General features: G+C 35.4%; 1 protein-coding gene across 1 annotated transcript; it reads right to left on the bottom strand.

The window, feature by feature from the left end:
* Nucleotides 1–756: 756 nt before the first annotated feature.
* On the bottom strand, nt 757–14510 carry LOC136222032 (probable alpha-mannosidase At5g13980). The gene is made up of 29 exons (XM_066009509.1): nt 14139–14510; nt 13932–14015; nt 12888–12976; nt 12557–12731; nt 12329–12448; nt 12136–12222; nt 11968–12039; nt 11706–11819; nt 10505–10605; nt 10321–10414; nt 10060–10227; nt 9869–9958; nt 8020–8085; nt 7867–7923; nt 7491–7710; nt 7235–7374; nt 6992–7066; nt 6822–6881; nt 6672–6743; nt 5632–5679; nt 5322–5441; nt 4992–5057; nt 4001–4113; nt 2889–2973; nt 1770–1880; nt 1597–1692; nt 1376–1423; nt 1214–1282; nt 757–1142 (listed from the first exon to the last, which is right to left on the bottom strand). The coding sequence occupies exons 1-29, from the start codon at nt 14346–14348 to the stop codon at nt 903–905; spliced, it is 3090 nt and encodes a 1029-aa protein (XP_065865581.1). The 5' UTR covers nt 14349–14510; the 3' UTR covers nt 757–902.
* Nucleotides 14511–14871: the final 361 nt, after the last annotated feature.

Here is a 14871-nt window from a genome sequence, read left to right as displayed (position 1 = left end):
CTCTGGGAGGTTAAAAATGTCAAGAAGTTAATTCTAAATTAACTATGAGATAATAACTGATAGAATTGCATTCAATGCATTTAATCTGATTAAATGAATTTGAATGACATACCATTAATTCTCATATTATGAATATGGAAAGTTGGTAACTGATCGACGGTTTGATCGCCAATCAGGGACTAGGTAGCCGGTGATCACTGCGAGCAAACAACCTATAAATATTGCATGGGAATGTCATTGTTGGTTACGCAATTTTAACCAACATTTGGCATTCCAAGGTTTGTGGTACGAAATCAAGATCAATTTCTTTCACTGTTATTCAACAAATCTACGCTACAAGAGATAACCCTAAATCCGTTGTTTGTTTATTATTAAATCTGACTTCATTACCCATCTCGTTGAGGTTAGAGATAATATATATTGGTTGTTTCTGACGGTTAATAACAGGATAGTGCACGAGTTAAACCAACACAAAGCACAAGATAATAAAATCACTTTTTAAGAATATGAAAATCTTTTCTCAAAAAAAATGACAATCTACTAAACCTCTATAAGATTTAAATTATTTATTATAATATATATGTATAATATATTAAAAAAAAGTACAATCCATCTCAGATCCAAAAAAAAATCAACTTTATTTATGATGAAAAATGTTTTTATTTATATTTAAAATTCAGATTTGTTGTTGAAATAGATATGATAGTATTCTAGTTATGGTTGAAGTTTTGATAAAGGAAAGTATTTAGGCGGGTATAACTGAAGTGAAGTGATTCTGAAATTGAAATCCGAAATCAACCCGACGTAATTTAGTCTGTAGAGCACAAACTTTTATTTATTTATTTACACCCAACAACACATACATACAGCTACAGCTACCATACAATTTTATTAAAATTATGTTAAACATCAAACACATGGCGATGCTGTCTTGTGGTTGTGGTTGTGTTATCCCAGTCTATAACAAAGGTCCGGATTTCCATAGGGGCAAGTTCCACCACCAGTTTTTGAGGATCCACTGCCCTTCCCCTTCCCCTTTCCACTCCTCTTGACCTTTCTTCACCTTTCCACACAAGTCTTTTCTTTTCCATTTCTCTTCTTTCCTGATTCCCAGATAAGCTCATTTCTACCACTTTCCCCATCTGAACATTGTAACCCAATATTAACTCTACTCCAAAACAAACAAACAAATACTACATTTAACTATCATTACCTTCTTCCTAGGGAACAACTTCTTCAATTCAACGCTTGTCATTACTGAAAGCTCTTTATCTTCTCCAACCTGTCTTGTGTATCATTTCATCAACATCACCAAATATACATTCATTGATTCCTATAAACCACACCAGACAACAGCAACATATAATTTTTATACCTCGTATAAATGTGCTAAACGAAGGAGAACTTTTCCATCATCAAGTTCCTATATTATAACCAAAGTAAGAGATCACTGTTAGAAACCAAAAAAGGACATATCCAAGCAACTCATTGTTGTTTGGAATCCCTTGTCTGTTACTTGTTCAAACTCAACTATGCAAATTAGGAATAGCACAGAAAGCAATTCTCATTTTCAACCATCAAGCCAAGCCATACTACCTCGAGAGTTATAACAGCAACATTATCAGGTAAACTGTAGGAGGCATCAATGCCTGAGAAAGAGGTTACGTGAGAACTCATCCAGTTATTTCCATCCTGCAAGAGGGAAATTACTTTTATGAGACCAATCCACAAGATAAATGAATTGTTTTTTTAGTTTACTTATGATTCACCTCTTCAGCAAAAGCCAGCAGGAGAGGTGAATATATCTCTTGGCCAAAAGAACGACGCCACTTAGCACCTTCTCCTACAGGATCAATTCTGAAATAATATTTTCCTTGTATCTGCACAGAGTACCAGTCGAGATATTGATTCCTTTAAACATATGGATCATGCAATATTCTTTTTCACATTTGGGTAAGTGACAATTTATTGATATATAGTCTATTTCACATGAATCCAAGCGCTTGAGACTTTTCTTTGGCTTCCAATAACCGGGATGCAGTGAGGTCAAAAGTATTAAGAAAGAAACCAAACAAATTTTGACTTTTGACCCATAGTTGTTAAACGCGCAAGGCACGCTAAGGGCTCAAGGTGCAAGGCTGAGGCGCGCACCTTAGTAACAGGAGGCACATAAAAAAAAAAATATAAATATACATATATATACTCTTTTACTAGTTAAGTATAAACAAAAAAGACACACTTATGACCAAACAAACAAAACAAAACCACATAAAAACATAATACTAAATCATAAATGTCAAAAACACCAAGTTAGATATTAACATATATTTAACGTCTTAACCTAAGTACTAACTATAACTAATGCTACTAAACCGATAACCATTTATTGTCAATCAAAAAGAATACACACAATTCCAGGCCTCTGGTTGTTCTTCACTGTCTGTTGCAATTTATGTTTGCATGGAGTGGATGAGACTTCTTTCTTTAAGTGACTGCTCTTAATCCTTCTCTATTTTTTCTATATTTAGTTATGCTCTTAATATTCTTATTTAGATCAAGGGTTAAGAATAATTTTCTTTAAATTAGATTAGTAGTTGAGTGAGATTAATCAAACAATTATTTTACAGAAAACACTAACATAAAAATAAAAATAAAACCCTAGTGAAAACCCTCAAGCCCGCCTTGATCCAGGCTCTGAGGCGCAAGCGAGGCGCACAAGGCGAGAGCCTTTTGTACAATGCCTCGCTTTCTGCATTCAAGGCTCAAGACCTTGAGCCTTCAGTGAGGCACGCCTTTAACAACTATGTTTTTTGACCTACAAAGCCAGAACTCTTTTGAAGAAATAGCTAACTGCAGCTCTCAGGTTTTATAGAGCAAAATATGCTTACCGTCAATCCTGCACATTGATCAAGAACACAGACCGTTTCATTTAGAGCCTCCGCAACACCCCTAGAATCGTCAAGCAGCAGTCTCCTATATCAATAGAAGTATTAATTATGATTCCTGTAGTGTTGCACAATGAAAACAATAGACAGGATTCACAGCCACTTGCATTTGTAGTCAATGCTAAAAGAGAGTAAACGTAATGTAATACTGTAAAGCAAGTCCTCGTAATATGGAAAATTTGACTTCCACTATCAACTAATAATTTTTTGGGGGGGAGAATTTGAGTATAATTTAAATATTTAATAAGAAGGCCATTCAAGGACAGGAGAGACATGACTTGGTTCTGAGAGAGTAAAAACAGGGTAGAGGGCCTGAACAAGTATAGATCCTAAAGGATGGCAGTAGGGACAAGAATAAATTGAACTCACATCGGAAATGGAGTAGTTGGACTATAAGTAAGGTGTAATTTCCAATACGTGTAGAAGCATTTTAAATGCTCAATGAATGAGACTTCAGCCAAAGCACACAGTATCAACATGATATATTGGACCAAGCTATTAAAACCAGGTTTTCCGAGTACAATACGTTGGTCCAGAGATGAACCAGATAGAAGTTGCTGAGCCTGTATTTAATTACCCTATCCTGAGAGGGCGGTGCTAGAGACAAATGGACTGAACAAGAAACAGCCCTAAGAGACTGCGGTAGGAGCAAAGTTAGAAATGGTGAGGGAGTCATTGAGCTATATAAGTAAGGTGTATTTCCAATATAAGAGACACATATTAAAGGCAAAACACCCAAAGAATAAGAGTTGGACAGTTTCTATATGGAATTGGGTTAGGCTCTTATTAGATCTCTCTATGATTTCACTGGCAGTCAGCCCCATACTAACTTAAGTTTCTGTAGATTCCCTTGCATGTGCGCAATCTCTCTTTTATGCATGTTCCCCATCTCTTTGGTGCCACATTGTAATGTTTCCCTTTTTCAACAATTGACAACTAAATAAAACAAGACAAAAAGATCCCCCAGTTAACTAATAAAATCAAACTTTTTTAAGATGGCAGTTAACAGCTGTTCTAAGTCATGACATGTTGACGTCAGAAAGGTGATGGCATACCGATGAAGCATCAGCTCTATTTCTCCATCCACTAAGCTAGCTCCGCCAAGAGGTCGATCAACAAGAACTGAAAACTCTTTCTTATCATCTTTGGCATAAATTCCAAGATTAATCTGAATGCACAAGTATTTTACAGAAATTCATGTTATCACTTTTAGAAAAGGTGGCTTGCACAATGTGTTTTGATAATCCAAAAATATAAATCATATTCATATTATATTTGGAAATTTTTGATATTTTCCAAGTTTATGCTTGCTACAATTCTCCTTTTCAAAGAAATAAATCATCCCAAAAATGGCATGACTCTGCAAAAATTCAGTTAATTTAATAAAACCAATTCAAATTTTCAATATCTAACTTTCGTACTAAAAATACTAACTTTGGCACTAAAGTGAAAAGTTTATTAGTTTTGAGAATATTTGATAACACCACTTAAAATTTTTTAGTTAAGTTAAAAAGTGACTTAATGGATAAGTCAAATATTTAACATAAAAGTTTAACCTAAACATTAATAACAATAATAATTTAAATTTAAAAATTTAAATAAAAAAGTGACCCATCTCTCTTAAAATATCTTTATATTGTCACCTTTGATTATAAATATTCTTTTATCCCCAAACTATCTGTATATCCTAATATTCATTATTCTATATTTTCAGCATTTACAAAACATAACAATTTTGACATTTATAATACTCAACCCTTAACATTTAATACTTGTTTTCCAGAACTTAATTTTTAATTTTACTAAACACCACCAAAATTAATGTCAATGCGGATAAAAGTAAGTTTCTTTTCTTTGTGAAGATATTTCCATCAACAATGATTTAAAGCCGGATAATCTAAATAAGTTATACCACCTTTATTATTATTATTAAGTTAGAAATAATCTGAATCGAAATTCCATTAAAAAAAATCAAATCAAATTCTTTTAATAAAATTGTGCTGAATTACAGAGAGTTTTTCCAAAAAGGGTGTTAGAGATACATACTGGATAATAATTTCCAGCAGCTGGTTGATTTACTTCCAGATCCCAATCTGATCTATAATCACGTAACTGCAAATAGGCTGGGTTAATTTGATGCTCGAAAGTAGAAAATGAATGATCATCTCCACAAGCTATGGGGCCAAATAGGAAAATGTCAAAGATGGCATTTCTGCAACTTCATATTCCATAAAAATAATCAAGTCTACTTTAAATAACATAATGGAATTGTCAAGAAAAAAAAATAAACTTTAGCCTAATAACACTCATTTCACCCAGGCAATTTTTTTTATTAGTATATTTAGCACAAAACAGAATAGCAAATATTCAACTCACTCGTTTGATAAAATCACGTCCATTAGAATCAGTATAGAACATTTTCTGAGTTGCCATGGTAGTCTTAATTTGTGTTGCAACTTCTTTTCCAATTCCATCATCTATTGGCACAGGTCCAACCTGGTATGGCAGTTGCATCAATCATTGTACCACATGAAATGTTCAATAATTGAGTAAAAATACAAAATCTATGAATAGAACTATGAACAAACAAAAATTGCTTAAAAAAAAAAAAAAAAAAACTACGAACAAACTTGATCAGCATCAAAAGTTAAATAGCTTTATTGAACAATTCACGTAGTAAGCTTACAACAAATTCTACTTCAACGTGCTCTCTCCCCTTGTACAATCTGGTGATCTGCATGCATGTAAAAGAATAATAAGAAAAAAAAGACAACATTTATTAAGGGTAACATATACTGAAAATCCTCTAGATCAAAACAAAGTTTGTAAAAAACACTAGGCGCTAGGCGCTAGGCGGACGGACAGGACCCTTGAGGATTAATCAGGGAATAGCCAAGATTAACCGGAATTGTATTTTTTATTTATAAATCAAGAAAAATGTCATAAATTCAATTAAAATATGTATTATACTATCTAAAAACACATATATTTGTAACATATATCTTTAAAAATGTATAAACATCAATATTTTAATAACAATATCATTGAAACAACTCAAACAAATAAAATATAATGTTCACAAGTAATATAATTCACCAAAAATTATTAAACAATGTCCTTAAAAAGTCTTAAATCATATCATCAATACAAGTAGAGAATGCAATTAAACAAAAATATTCGAAAATAACAAACGCTTTTATTCGTTGTCGTTTAGGCAGCACTTAGGCGGCCTAGGCAGCTAAAAATCGCCTAAGGGCCAAAAAAACGCTAAGAGGGACTAATCGGAGAAAATCGGGGAAGATTTTCAATTCCGAACGCCCAGGCAGTCCAGGCGGCCTTAGTTTTGAACAGTGTTCAAAACCTACGATTCAAAAACCAAAGAGCTGCAGAAAATTCCCCAAATTTAGGAAGCAGCTGCAGCTTGCAAGTCAATAACCAATCATGGTTTGTAGTTACTATAATAACGCACAAAGTTTGCCAATAGTTTTAGGCTCATACAACGAGAACCTACTCAACCTCATGAAGAAAAGAGAATTACAACTTCCGTCAGTAATCAAGCATTAGGTTTTACTTGGAAAAAGTGTTCAAGATTCATAATTCGAGCTTCGAACCTATATTCTTTAGTTTGTACAAGATAAAAAAAAAAGCATCGGCTTGCAGAGAGAAATAAAATATCATGAAGTTAATAATTGAACATAGGACACGGCCATGTTATGAGCAAGGTACCTGATAAATCCATTGATTTATTTGTTGATGTACTTCATCTATGATAGGTCCGCGCATAACTGTCAAAGGAACCTGGAATTTTAACAGAAGTTCTATCAGTAATCACTATGACTTTTTATGTTGAGAAGTATTTCAGAAAACATCACAAACCTGACTACTGGGATTGATAGGGAATGTGCCATTTGGACGGAAGATGTATGCCCCAGCATTCTTAATGGAGAGAAAAGAAATAATAAGGGATGAATTAAGGAGATCTTCTAATGATAATATGCAAATGAGGTAAAAAAAAATTCCACCCAACTTATGTCCATAACATATACCTGTGGATCTTTATCATTTCCAGTTCCATTATACGCAGCATAAAAACTGAAAGACTGTTCAACCATCTCCTCTACCTTCACAAATTTGGAACACACACATATATTAGTTAAACAAACAATTTCACACATTTAATTGAAGAGAACTTGTTGAAACACAGCCTAAAAAATACAAGAACAATACTAATGATCTTTCAAATAGTGTACGAGACACAGATTGAGTAGAATGATTCTGTTGATACATACCGAGCTTCTGCTATTAATATACTTAGTGTGTTTGGTTTCATCTGCAGAAAATGTAAGCTTCAAATTCCCCTGACCCACTTTTATAGTAGATTGTTCACTTCTTTGAAATGTGTGTATCGCTGATTTGACTGAACGAGCACCTATATTTGAAGCAATTATAACATAAAACAAATGTCAATAACTAGGACACATGGGCTTTAAGGTTGCAAAACTTGGCAAGATCAATTTCAAAGGATATGAAACCCTTCCAGCTAACCTGCACTTTTGGCACCTGAGATGGCGTAAGTGCTGAAACCAAAAGGCGGAACAGAGACTGCAAAAGCAAGCTGATACTTAGGTGTAGCCTTTGGTGGTTTACCCAAGTATGCCTGAACATATGACTTCCTAAGGGTCAGGTATGCATCTGCTAGAGGAAGAAGTTGCGATTCAATTTCTCTTCCCACAGAATCATGCACAGTAACTTCATCATCAACAACCTACAGTTAATTAAATCTTGCAAGTTAATAAACGAAACAATGCTCATCAACTTACATTTATTAAAAATCATTACATGCTATAGGAAAAAGGTGTTCCACAAAAATGTAATATCTCTATAGTCATGCATACTAGCAGAAAGGATGGGAAGTACTCACAGGAATTTGAATTACATCATTTCTCTTCCATCCAAGAGAATTGTAGACCACAACAATCTACAAATTGGAGGATATACAAGTGATATATCTCAACATGGAACAAAAAGTTCTAAGTTCACAACTCAGGAAATAAAATACTTATAACACTCTTACCAAGTTTTTCCCACGGTACTGGTTAACTTCTGACGCGGGACAGTAACTTATATTCAGAAGTGGACACTGGAATATAGGAAAAAAACGAAGGAGAAAAAGAAGAAAGTTAGTTTACACCTAAAAATCTAGATACTTAGAATTTCAACAGCAAAAAGAAAAAAAAAAATCATCTTAATCTTTAGCAAAGAAGGTCAAAATTCCATACAAGAACAACGACAAATAAGCTTTAATGCCAATTGGTTGGCTTAGCTACTCAGGTTCCTCTTTTGCAATCAGTTCTGTTAGAAATTCACTGCTCTGAGAGATCAGGTCAATCTCTATAACCATTCTTTCATTTGAGTTAGGTCAGAGATTAATATAAGATCTATGATTGAGCCTTAAGCTGTTGGTTAAAATGGTTCCATGACATGGTATCAGAGCCTCTTGGACCTTTCGGATGAGAGTTCGAGTCCTGGCAACCTCATTAATTTGTGGAATTAAAAACACAAATTAATATAAGATCTATGATTGAGCCTTCACTATCAGCTTGAGCTGTTGGTTAAAATGGTTCCATGACAAGTTCCAATCTTTCTCTTCCCTTCTTGATTGTACTTAAATTTTATTTCCTCACATTTGCGCGAGAGACCATCCATGAGTTAGGGTAGGGTCAAAAATGTCTAAACCACCCTAAATGTCCTCTTATTTTATCTTCAATGGGGTCATGCCACACCTAGCTTCTCTATAAAAAAAAAAAGGGCGGTCCGGTCGCACTACGCGCCCCCACTGAGCGAGGGTCCGGGGAGGGGTCCCACCACAAGGGTGTACTGGGGGCAAGCCTTCCCCTGCCAATTTATTTGGCAAGAGGCCTCTCCTAAGACTCGAACCCGTGACCTCTTGGTCACACGACAACAACGTTGCGCCAAGGCTCGCCCTCTATGATGCAATCATTTCTGGTTCTATCCATCCTTGTGTATCCACTTATCCCATTATCCATCTCAACATCCTCATATCTGCTACACTAATTTTATTCAAGTTTCATTTTCTTACTGCCCAACACCCACTTTTATAGAGCATAGCCAGTCGGATAGTTGTGTAGCGCTTCTCCATTTCATCCATCTGACCTTGATCCTATTCTTTTCACTGTGGATAATAGACCCTACGAATTGGAATAAATTGCATGATGGCACTATTGTCCCCCTTAGGGATACTGTTGCATTATCCTCGATTCCATAATTTTGTTTAATAGTGTCAAGGAGCAATTTGATCCAAAAGCTTAACTCGATAGGTAAGGCCCACAAATAACTTTTATTATCATCTCTGATGCACCACTGCACACGAATGCTATTGGGCTTGAAGCGTGTACAACACAAGCTCATCTTACTATGTGTTGAAATTCCATTAACAAATGGAGAGGCTCTAATACTATGTAAGCAAAGGTCTAACTTAACCCAAAAGTTACCTCAAAGGAGGAAGATTGCCTCACATAAATAAAGAATCATATAGCTCTGTAATCATGCGCAGAACCATCTGAGTGTCGAACAAATAGTTCATGGGTGAACCAACATTATATACAAGGCTCTGGTACCATGTAAAGAAGCTTAAGTTGATAGGTAAGGCCTGCGAATTACTTCTATTATTATCTCTCTGGCAGATAGCTTCAGCTTGATGATAGACATATGCCCATTTATTATCAGTTTATCGCAACATAAAGATACGGATATCACTAGGACCTTTTATATGTCTCCAACATAAATGAGAGAAAAAATATAATCAAACAAGGGATATAATGAAAAAAAGAGAAATGAAACTAAATAAGTTTTTCATTAACAGAAAAGTAAGATATAAAGTTCAAAGATGCTTGAGTGTTTGCCTGTTGAAATTTTATAGCTGGATTTTGACATCCATTTTGTAATGTAAGCTCAGTCAAGCAAGCAAGAGAAGAAGCCACTACTTTTTCAGCCTGCATAAGAAAATAATTAACATAAAAAAAAACTGAACGCACAACTTTCTGATCATTAACCAAATGTTGCCACAAAAATTGTGGTCAAACAAGATATTTACTTCTGTATAGCCTATTGACAGCCGTTTTGCATAATCATTAGCCACATGTTGCTTTTCTGTACCAGTAACAGCATCGTGATGCTGAGCAATTGCCATTGCATCTGCCAATGAGTCTGTGTTTGGCCTTGTATTACTTCTCCCTTTAAAAAATTCTAGTTGCCTTGCAGCCTGATGTCAATAAGTATATAAGATCATAGCATGAAAATTGTTGTTGAACCATGATGAAGTAATTGTAAAAAAACTTAATCAATCTAATGATACCAAATAGTAGCCACTCATCATCCTGATATAGCGTTTCAAGGCTGGTCTACTTGAAAAGTATCCTGTCCAATAAGCATTTGCTCGATCTGCATAACTGAAATACATATACCTCAAATTTTAGAGTGACTCAAGGCAAGGAAACAATTGCAAACAGATCATAATTGACAACAGGCATTCAACTCACGGGAAGAAGTCATCAGTCTTTGATGGCCAGGACTCATTTGTGGCATGCTTTGCATCGGTATACATGGATGGGGTAGAATAGAGAGCATTGACACGTCCATCCTTGAAAGTATTTTTAAGCCACCCCATTTGGAATTAATAGTGTTCAACAGATAAATCGGATGCTATAGGAATGTAAATTATAAACTCGTAACTCATAAAGGATGCAGATCAATGACTATTCAAAAGATGTTCATCATATGGATATCTCTACTGCAAGAAGGCAATCCATATGGAAAAGATGTTCATCATATGGATAAAGGCTTAATGCATAATTACACCCTTAAACTTGGCACGTTTTGCCTATTGGCACCCTGAACTTTTAAAATAACCTATCACACACCTATAGTTGGCTTTAAAAACCTATGACACACCTATAGTTGGTTTTAAAAACCTATTACACATCTATGGTTGGCTGATTCGGACCTCCTACACACAAAATCGTTGATTTTTCGTCTTTAACGGATGAGGTGGTATAGGTAAAAAAAAAAAAAAGGGCGGCCCGGTCGCATTACGCGTCCCCGCTGAACGAGGGTCCGGGGAGGGGTCCCACCACAAGGGTGTGAGTTCGTTCGGTATGTCACCTCATCTTTCAAAAATGAAAGATCAACGATTTTGTGTGTAGGAGGTCCGAATGAGCCAACTATAGGTGTGTGATAGGTTTTTAAAGCCAACTATAGGTGTGCCATAGGTTTTTAAAACCAACTATAGGTGTGTGATAGGTTATTTTAAAAGTTCAGGGTGCCATTAGATAAAACTTGCCAAGTTTAAGTGTGTATATATGCAATAAGCCTATGGATAAACAAATTTTCCATTAGTCCAAAGTGGCGATTCCCAAGGACCCACCACAGCTATGCATGACTTAGAAATGCAAACAAGGATTCAATGATAGGTAGAGATGTGCCTTTCAAATTTTCCCACACCATCAGAGCATACAACTAATATTCGTATCAGTAACCGATGATTGGCTTAGTTCAAATGATCTTATTTCACTTTGTACATTGTAAGGTCATATTGATCATTCATGAGCATTTGTCTAACAAAATCCCTATCAATGGTCACCATTTCAGGACGTACTAGAGACTCGAAAGAGATAGCAAAGATAGTGATGATGCCTAATAATCAGCTAAAAGTCAACTGAGAAGTCTTTATTGAATGCTTACCATGTTAACATAATGGATCAGCTTATCCATCTGCCGAAACCATGACTCTGCATACTGATACTTAAAATCGGTTCCCATGGTCCACATTATATGATTTGTTCGAGTAATATTAGCCTGTGAATGGGTTAATAGACATTGTAACACAGCAGATACACCATTAGATTGATAGTATTTGCTTTATCATCAACACAAATAAACATATCACGTAATATGGAGAGATCCATTGAGTGTCAAGCTAAAAAAGGCATTGTGACTAGATTACCTGAGATAACGCAGCACTAACAAAGTCATTGACTCGCTCTTGAACATTGTAATCAAACAAATTGATGTCATCCTTTGATGGACAAAATAGAAAATGTTAATATACTTTTGCAGACTGGCAAATATTCAGGAGACTTAGAGTAAAAGTTAACTCGTTATTGAGTTTTACTTGCACAGGAGGGCCTGGATCATTGACTTCAAAGTAGAAACCACCAGGTGGAGGCTCATAATTTTCTGGGAATGCACCAGCAAAAATCTGCAGCAATGAAAAGGGAAGATACGAATGGCATGAAAGAATTGTTCCAGAGAAGAAAAAATATCTAACATATCTTCCTATAGATAAGACAATTTATTCTATTCACCTGTGCAGATGAACCCAGACTCTTGGAACCTTCCCAGACAACTTCAAGACTCTTCTTATTTTTACGCTTAGCCCTATCTTGGTAATCGATCCGGCCAAAGAAAAGAGAGTCAAATCCCAACTACATAAAAAAGAATTGCATCATTCTGTTTCCCATTTTAGAAGCTTGATGGAAAGGGATCTTAAGTTATGCATATAGAATTGAAGTTAAAAAAATGGAAGAATGTACTTCAGCTCCCAACAAGTAAGCCTGCACAGCAGAATGCCCAAAAGGGTCTATTTGCCAACCAATTCTTGGAGTCACACCAAAATCCTTTTTGATAAATCGATGCCCAAGAGTTGTCTGGTCAATCATGTCAATATAATGTGTAACTGCCTCATCATGCATGCACATACCCCCATTTCTGCAACACAGAAACAGAAGCAACGGTTTAAATATCCAGAGAAACAGATCCAAATGTCCCTAGAAAAGAACAAGTGCATCAATAATGAACAACAACTGCAAACAAAAAATCAATATTCTATTAGTAGAGATCAGCATCTCTAACAGTGTGTTTTACATGAATTCCAGTTGACCCGAGCTCACAAGTTGCTTGACGATATTCTGCACAGCCTCTCTCTGATTTCTCCACCATCTTTGGAAAAATGCCTACATAATCAAGCAAAAACTATACCCATAAAGACATAGTACAAGATTTTAAGGGATGAACATTACATGTAACACCATAGAAAGAGAGTGGCCAATTAGCAATCTATGTCATAAATGCTTATAAGATGAAGTTTGACAGTCTGTGCCATAGAAGACATAAATGGAACTTCAATGGAGTGCTGGCTGCATAATTGTGAAATTTCATTGTTTGAGGGCCTTCCCAAGGTACAGAAAGCAGACATATCTTAGAACCTAATCGTTCCAATTGTTTAGAACTTGTCAATGGTATTACAGGGCTAAAAGCTAAAATGCAGCAATAACGCAATGATCATCAGCACAATTTGATTTATATAACTTTCTCTGAATTTCAAATTGCAACTGGTTATTCAACCAATATTCTAAACTCCATCGTCCCATGTTACTAAGGCCTTGCTTGGATGGTGGTATTTGAAGGTTGGTGAGGTTAAGTGAAATTAAGTAACCTTGATTGTTTTGAGGTGTAATTTTTGAGGTGTAATTGAAGAGCATAGTAAATGAAATGAGGGTAGATATGAGTGAATTTTGGGTAATTTTCCTTACATCCCATGCCGGGGAGGAATCATGGTACATATATTTTTCTTCCAAAATTACCTTTTGTATTTTATTTTATTTACATTATTAAACCATCACCTGCTTTAGCTTCAATCCAAACACAACTTATTTCATAGAGCTCACTTACTTCACCTCAGATTACCTTAAAATGTAACAATTCTCGAGTCCGTTACCAGGCCAAGTAGAACTAGACTCAGAACTTCTGGGGTCGGGAAGACCAGAAAAAAAGCAGCTCAAACAATATCATATAGTAACTTTCAATTTCTTAATCGTTGAAAATAATTGGTTCTTTCTCCACCATTTTATCGGGAATAAAGTAAAGTTACTAAAAATTCAGAAAGATAACAAAAGAGAAAGATAATACCTGCTCGACATAAATGAATTTGCGATTCTTGTCAGCCAAAAGAGCAGGAATGAGAGAATCCAATACATTTTGCACACAAGCACCCTGCACCATTAAAAACCATCAAGTACACTCTTCAGTCTTCACTCTTACTCGTCCACAACCATACACGCAATCGATCATATATAATACTAAAAAAGAAAAAGAAAAAATGAGGAAGATGATGACTTGGATTGAATTGTTGGAGCCAACATAGTACTGATCGACGGTCTTTAGCCAACCAACATCGTCATGGGTGTGAGCAACCAAATGAACATTGAGCTTTCCGGGAACTATGCCTTGTGAAGTATTATATACCATAAACTTGGATTCCACCCATGAAATCGGAAAAGCCAGAAACAGAAAGAGGAACAGCGAAAACAAGACTCTGATCTCCATTTGATCACATAAATAGATCCAGAAAAGTCAAAAAGTAGTAATCAGAGACTTAGCAGAGTTCGTTCGGCTTTGGAATGGATAAGGATAGAAGGGTTGCGTCGGAGTGAGTCAAGTGTTGCCAACTTCCTTTTATAGCAAATGTTACAGCCGGCGAGGTTAGCGATCACAGTCAAGTGCCTCAGTAATTTGCATATAATATGCAAACGTGTACCATTGATATATATATTATAAAGTCCAACAGTATAGTTTGTAAAATTTTACATTTAGTGGATAAAAATATCGAACAAAATTGGATGGAATATTTATTTTAATTCCCTTTAAAAAGCAGCAGGACACTTGTAGATCTCAATATGCATCAAATTTTGTGAAAAGGCAATAAAGAAACTCATTTATTAGATGCAATAAATGCAAGTGTTGATAAAAAGAAAATGGAGCGAGGAAGATGAAATTTGGATTGGGTTAGAGCAATTCGCACTCTATGTGTGGAAGGGAGGGGTTCGTTACGGAGTTAATAGCATTTTCG

The sequence above is a fragment of the Euphorbia lathyris genome, chromosome 3, assembly GCF_963576675.1.
Source record: "Euphorbia lathyris chromosome 3, ddEupLath1.1, whole genome shotgun sequence".
Taxonomy (NCBI): Eukaryota; Viridiplantae; Streptophyta; class Magnoliopsida; order Malpighiales; family Euphorbiaceae; genus Euphorbia; species Euphorbia lathyris.
Note: the sequence above shows the minus strand (reverse complement) of the source record. Positions and strands in the feature narration are given on the sequence as shown.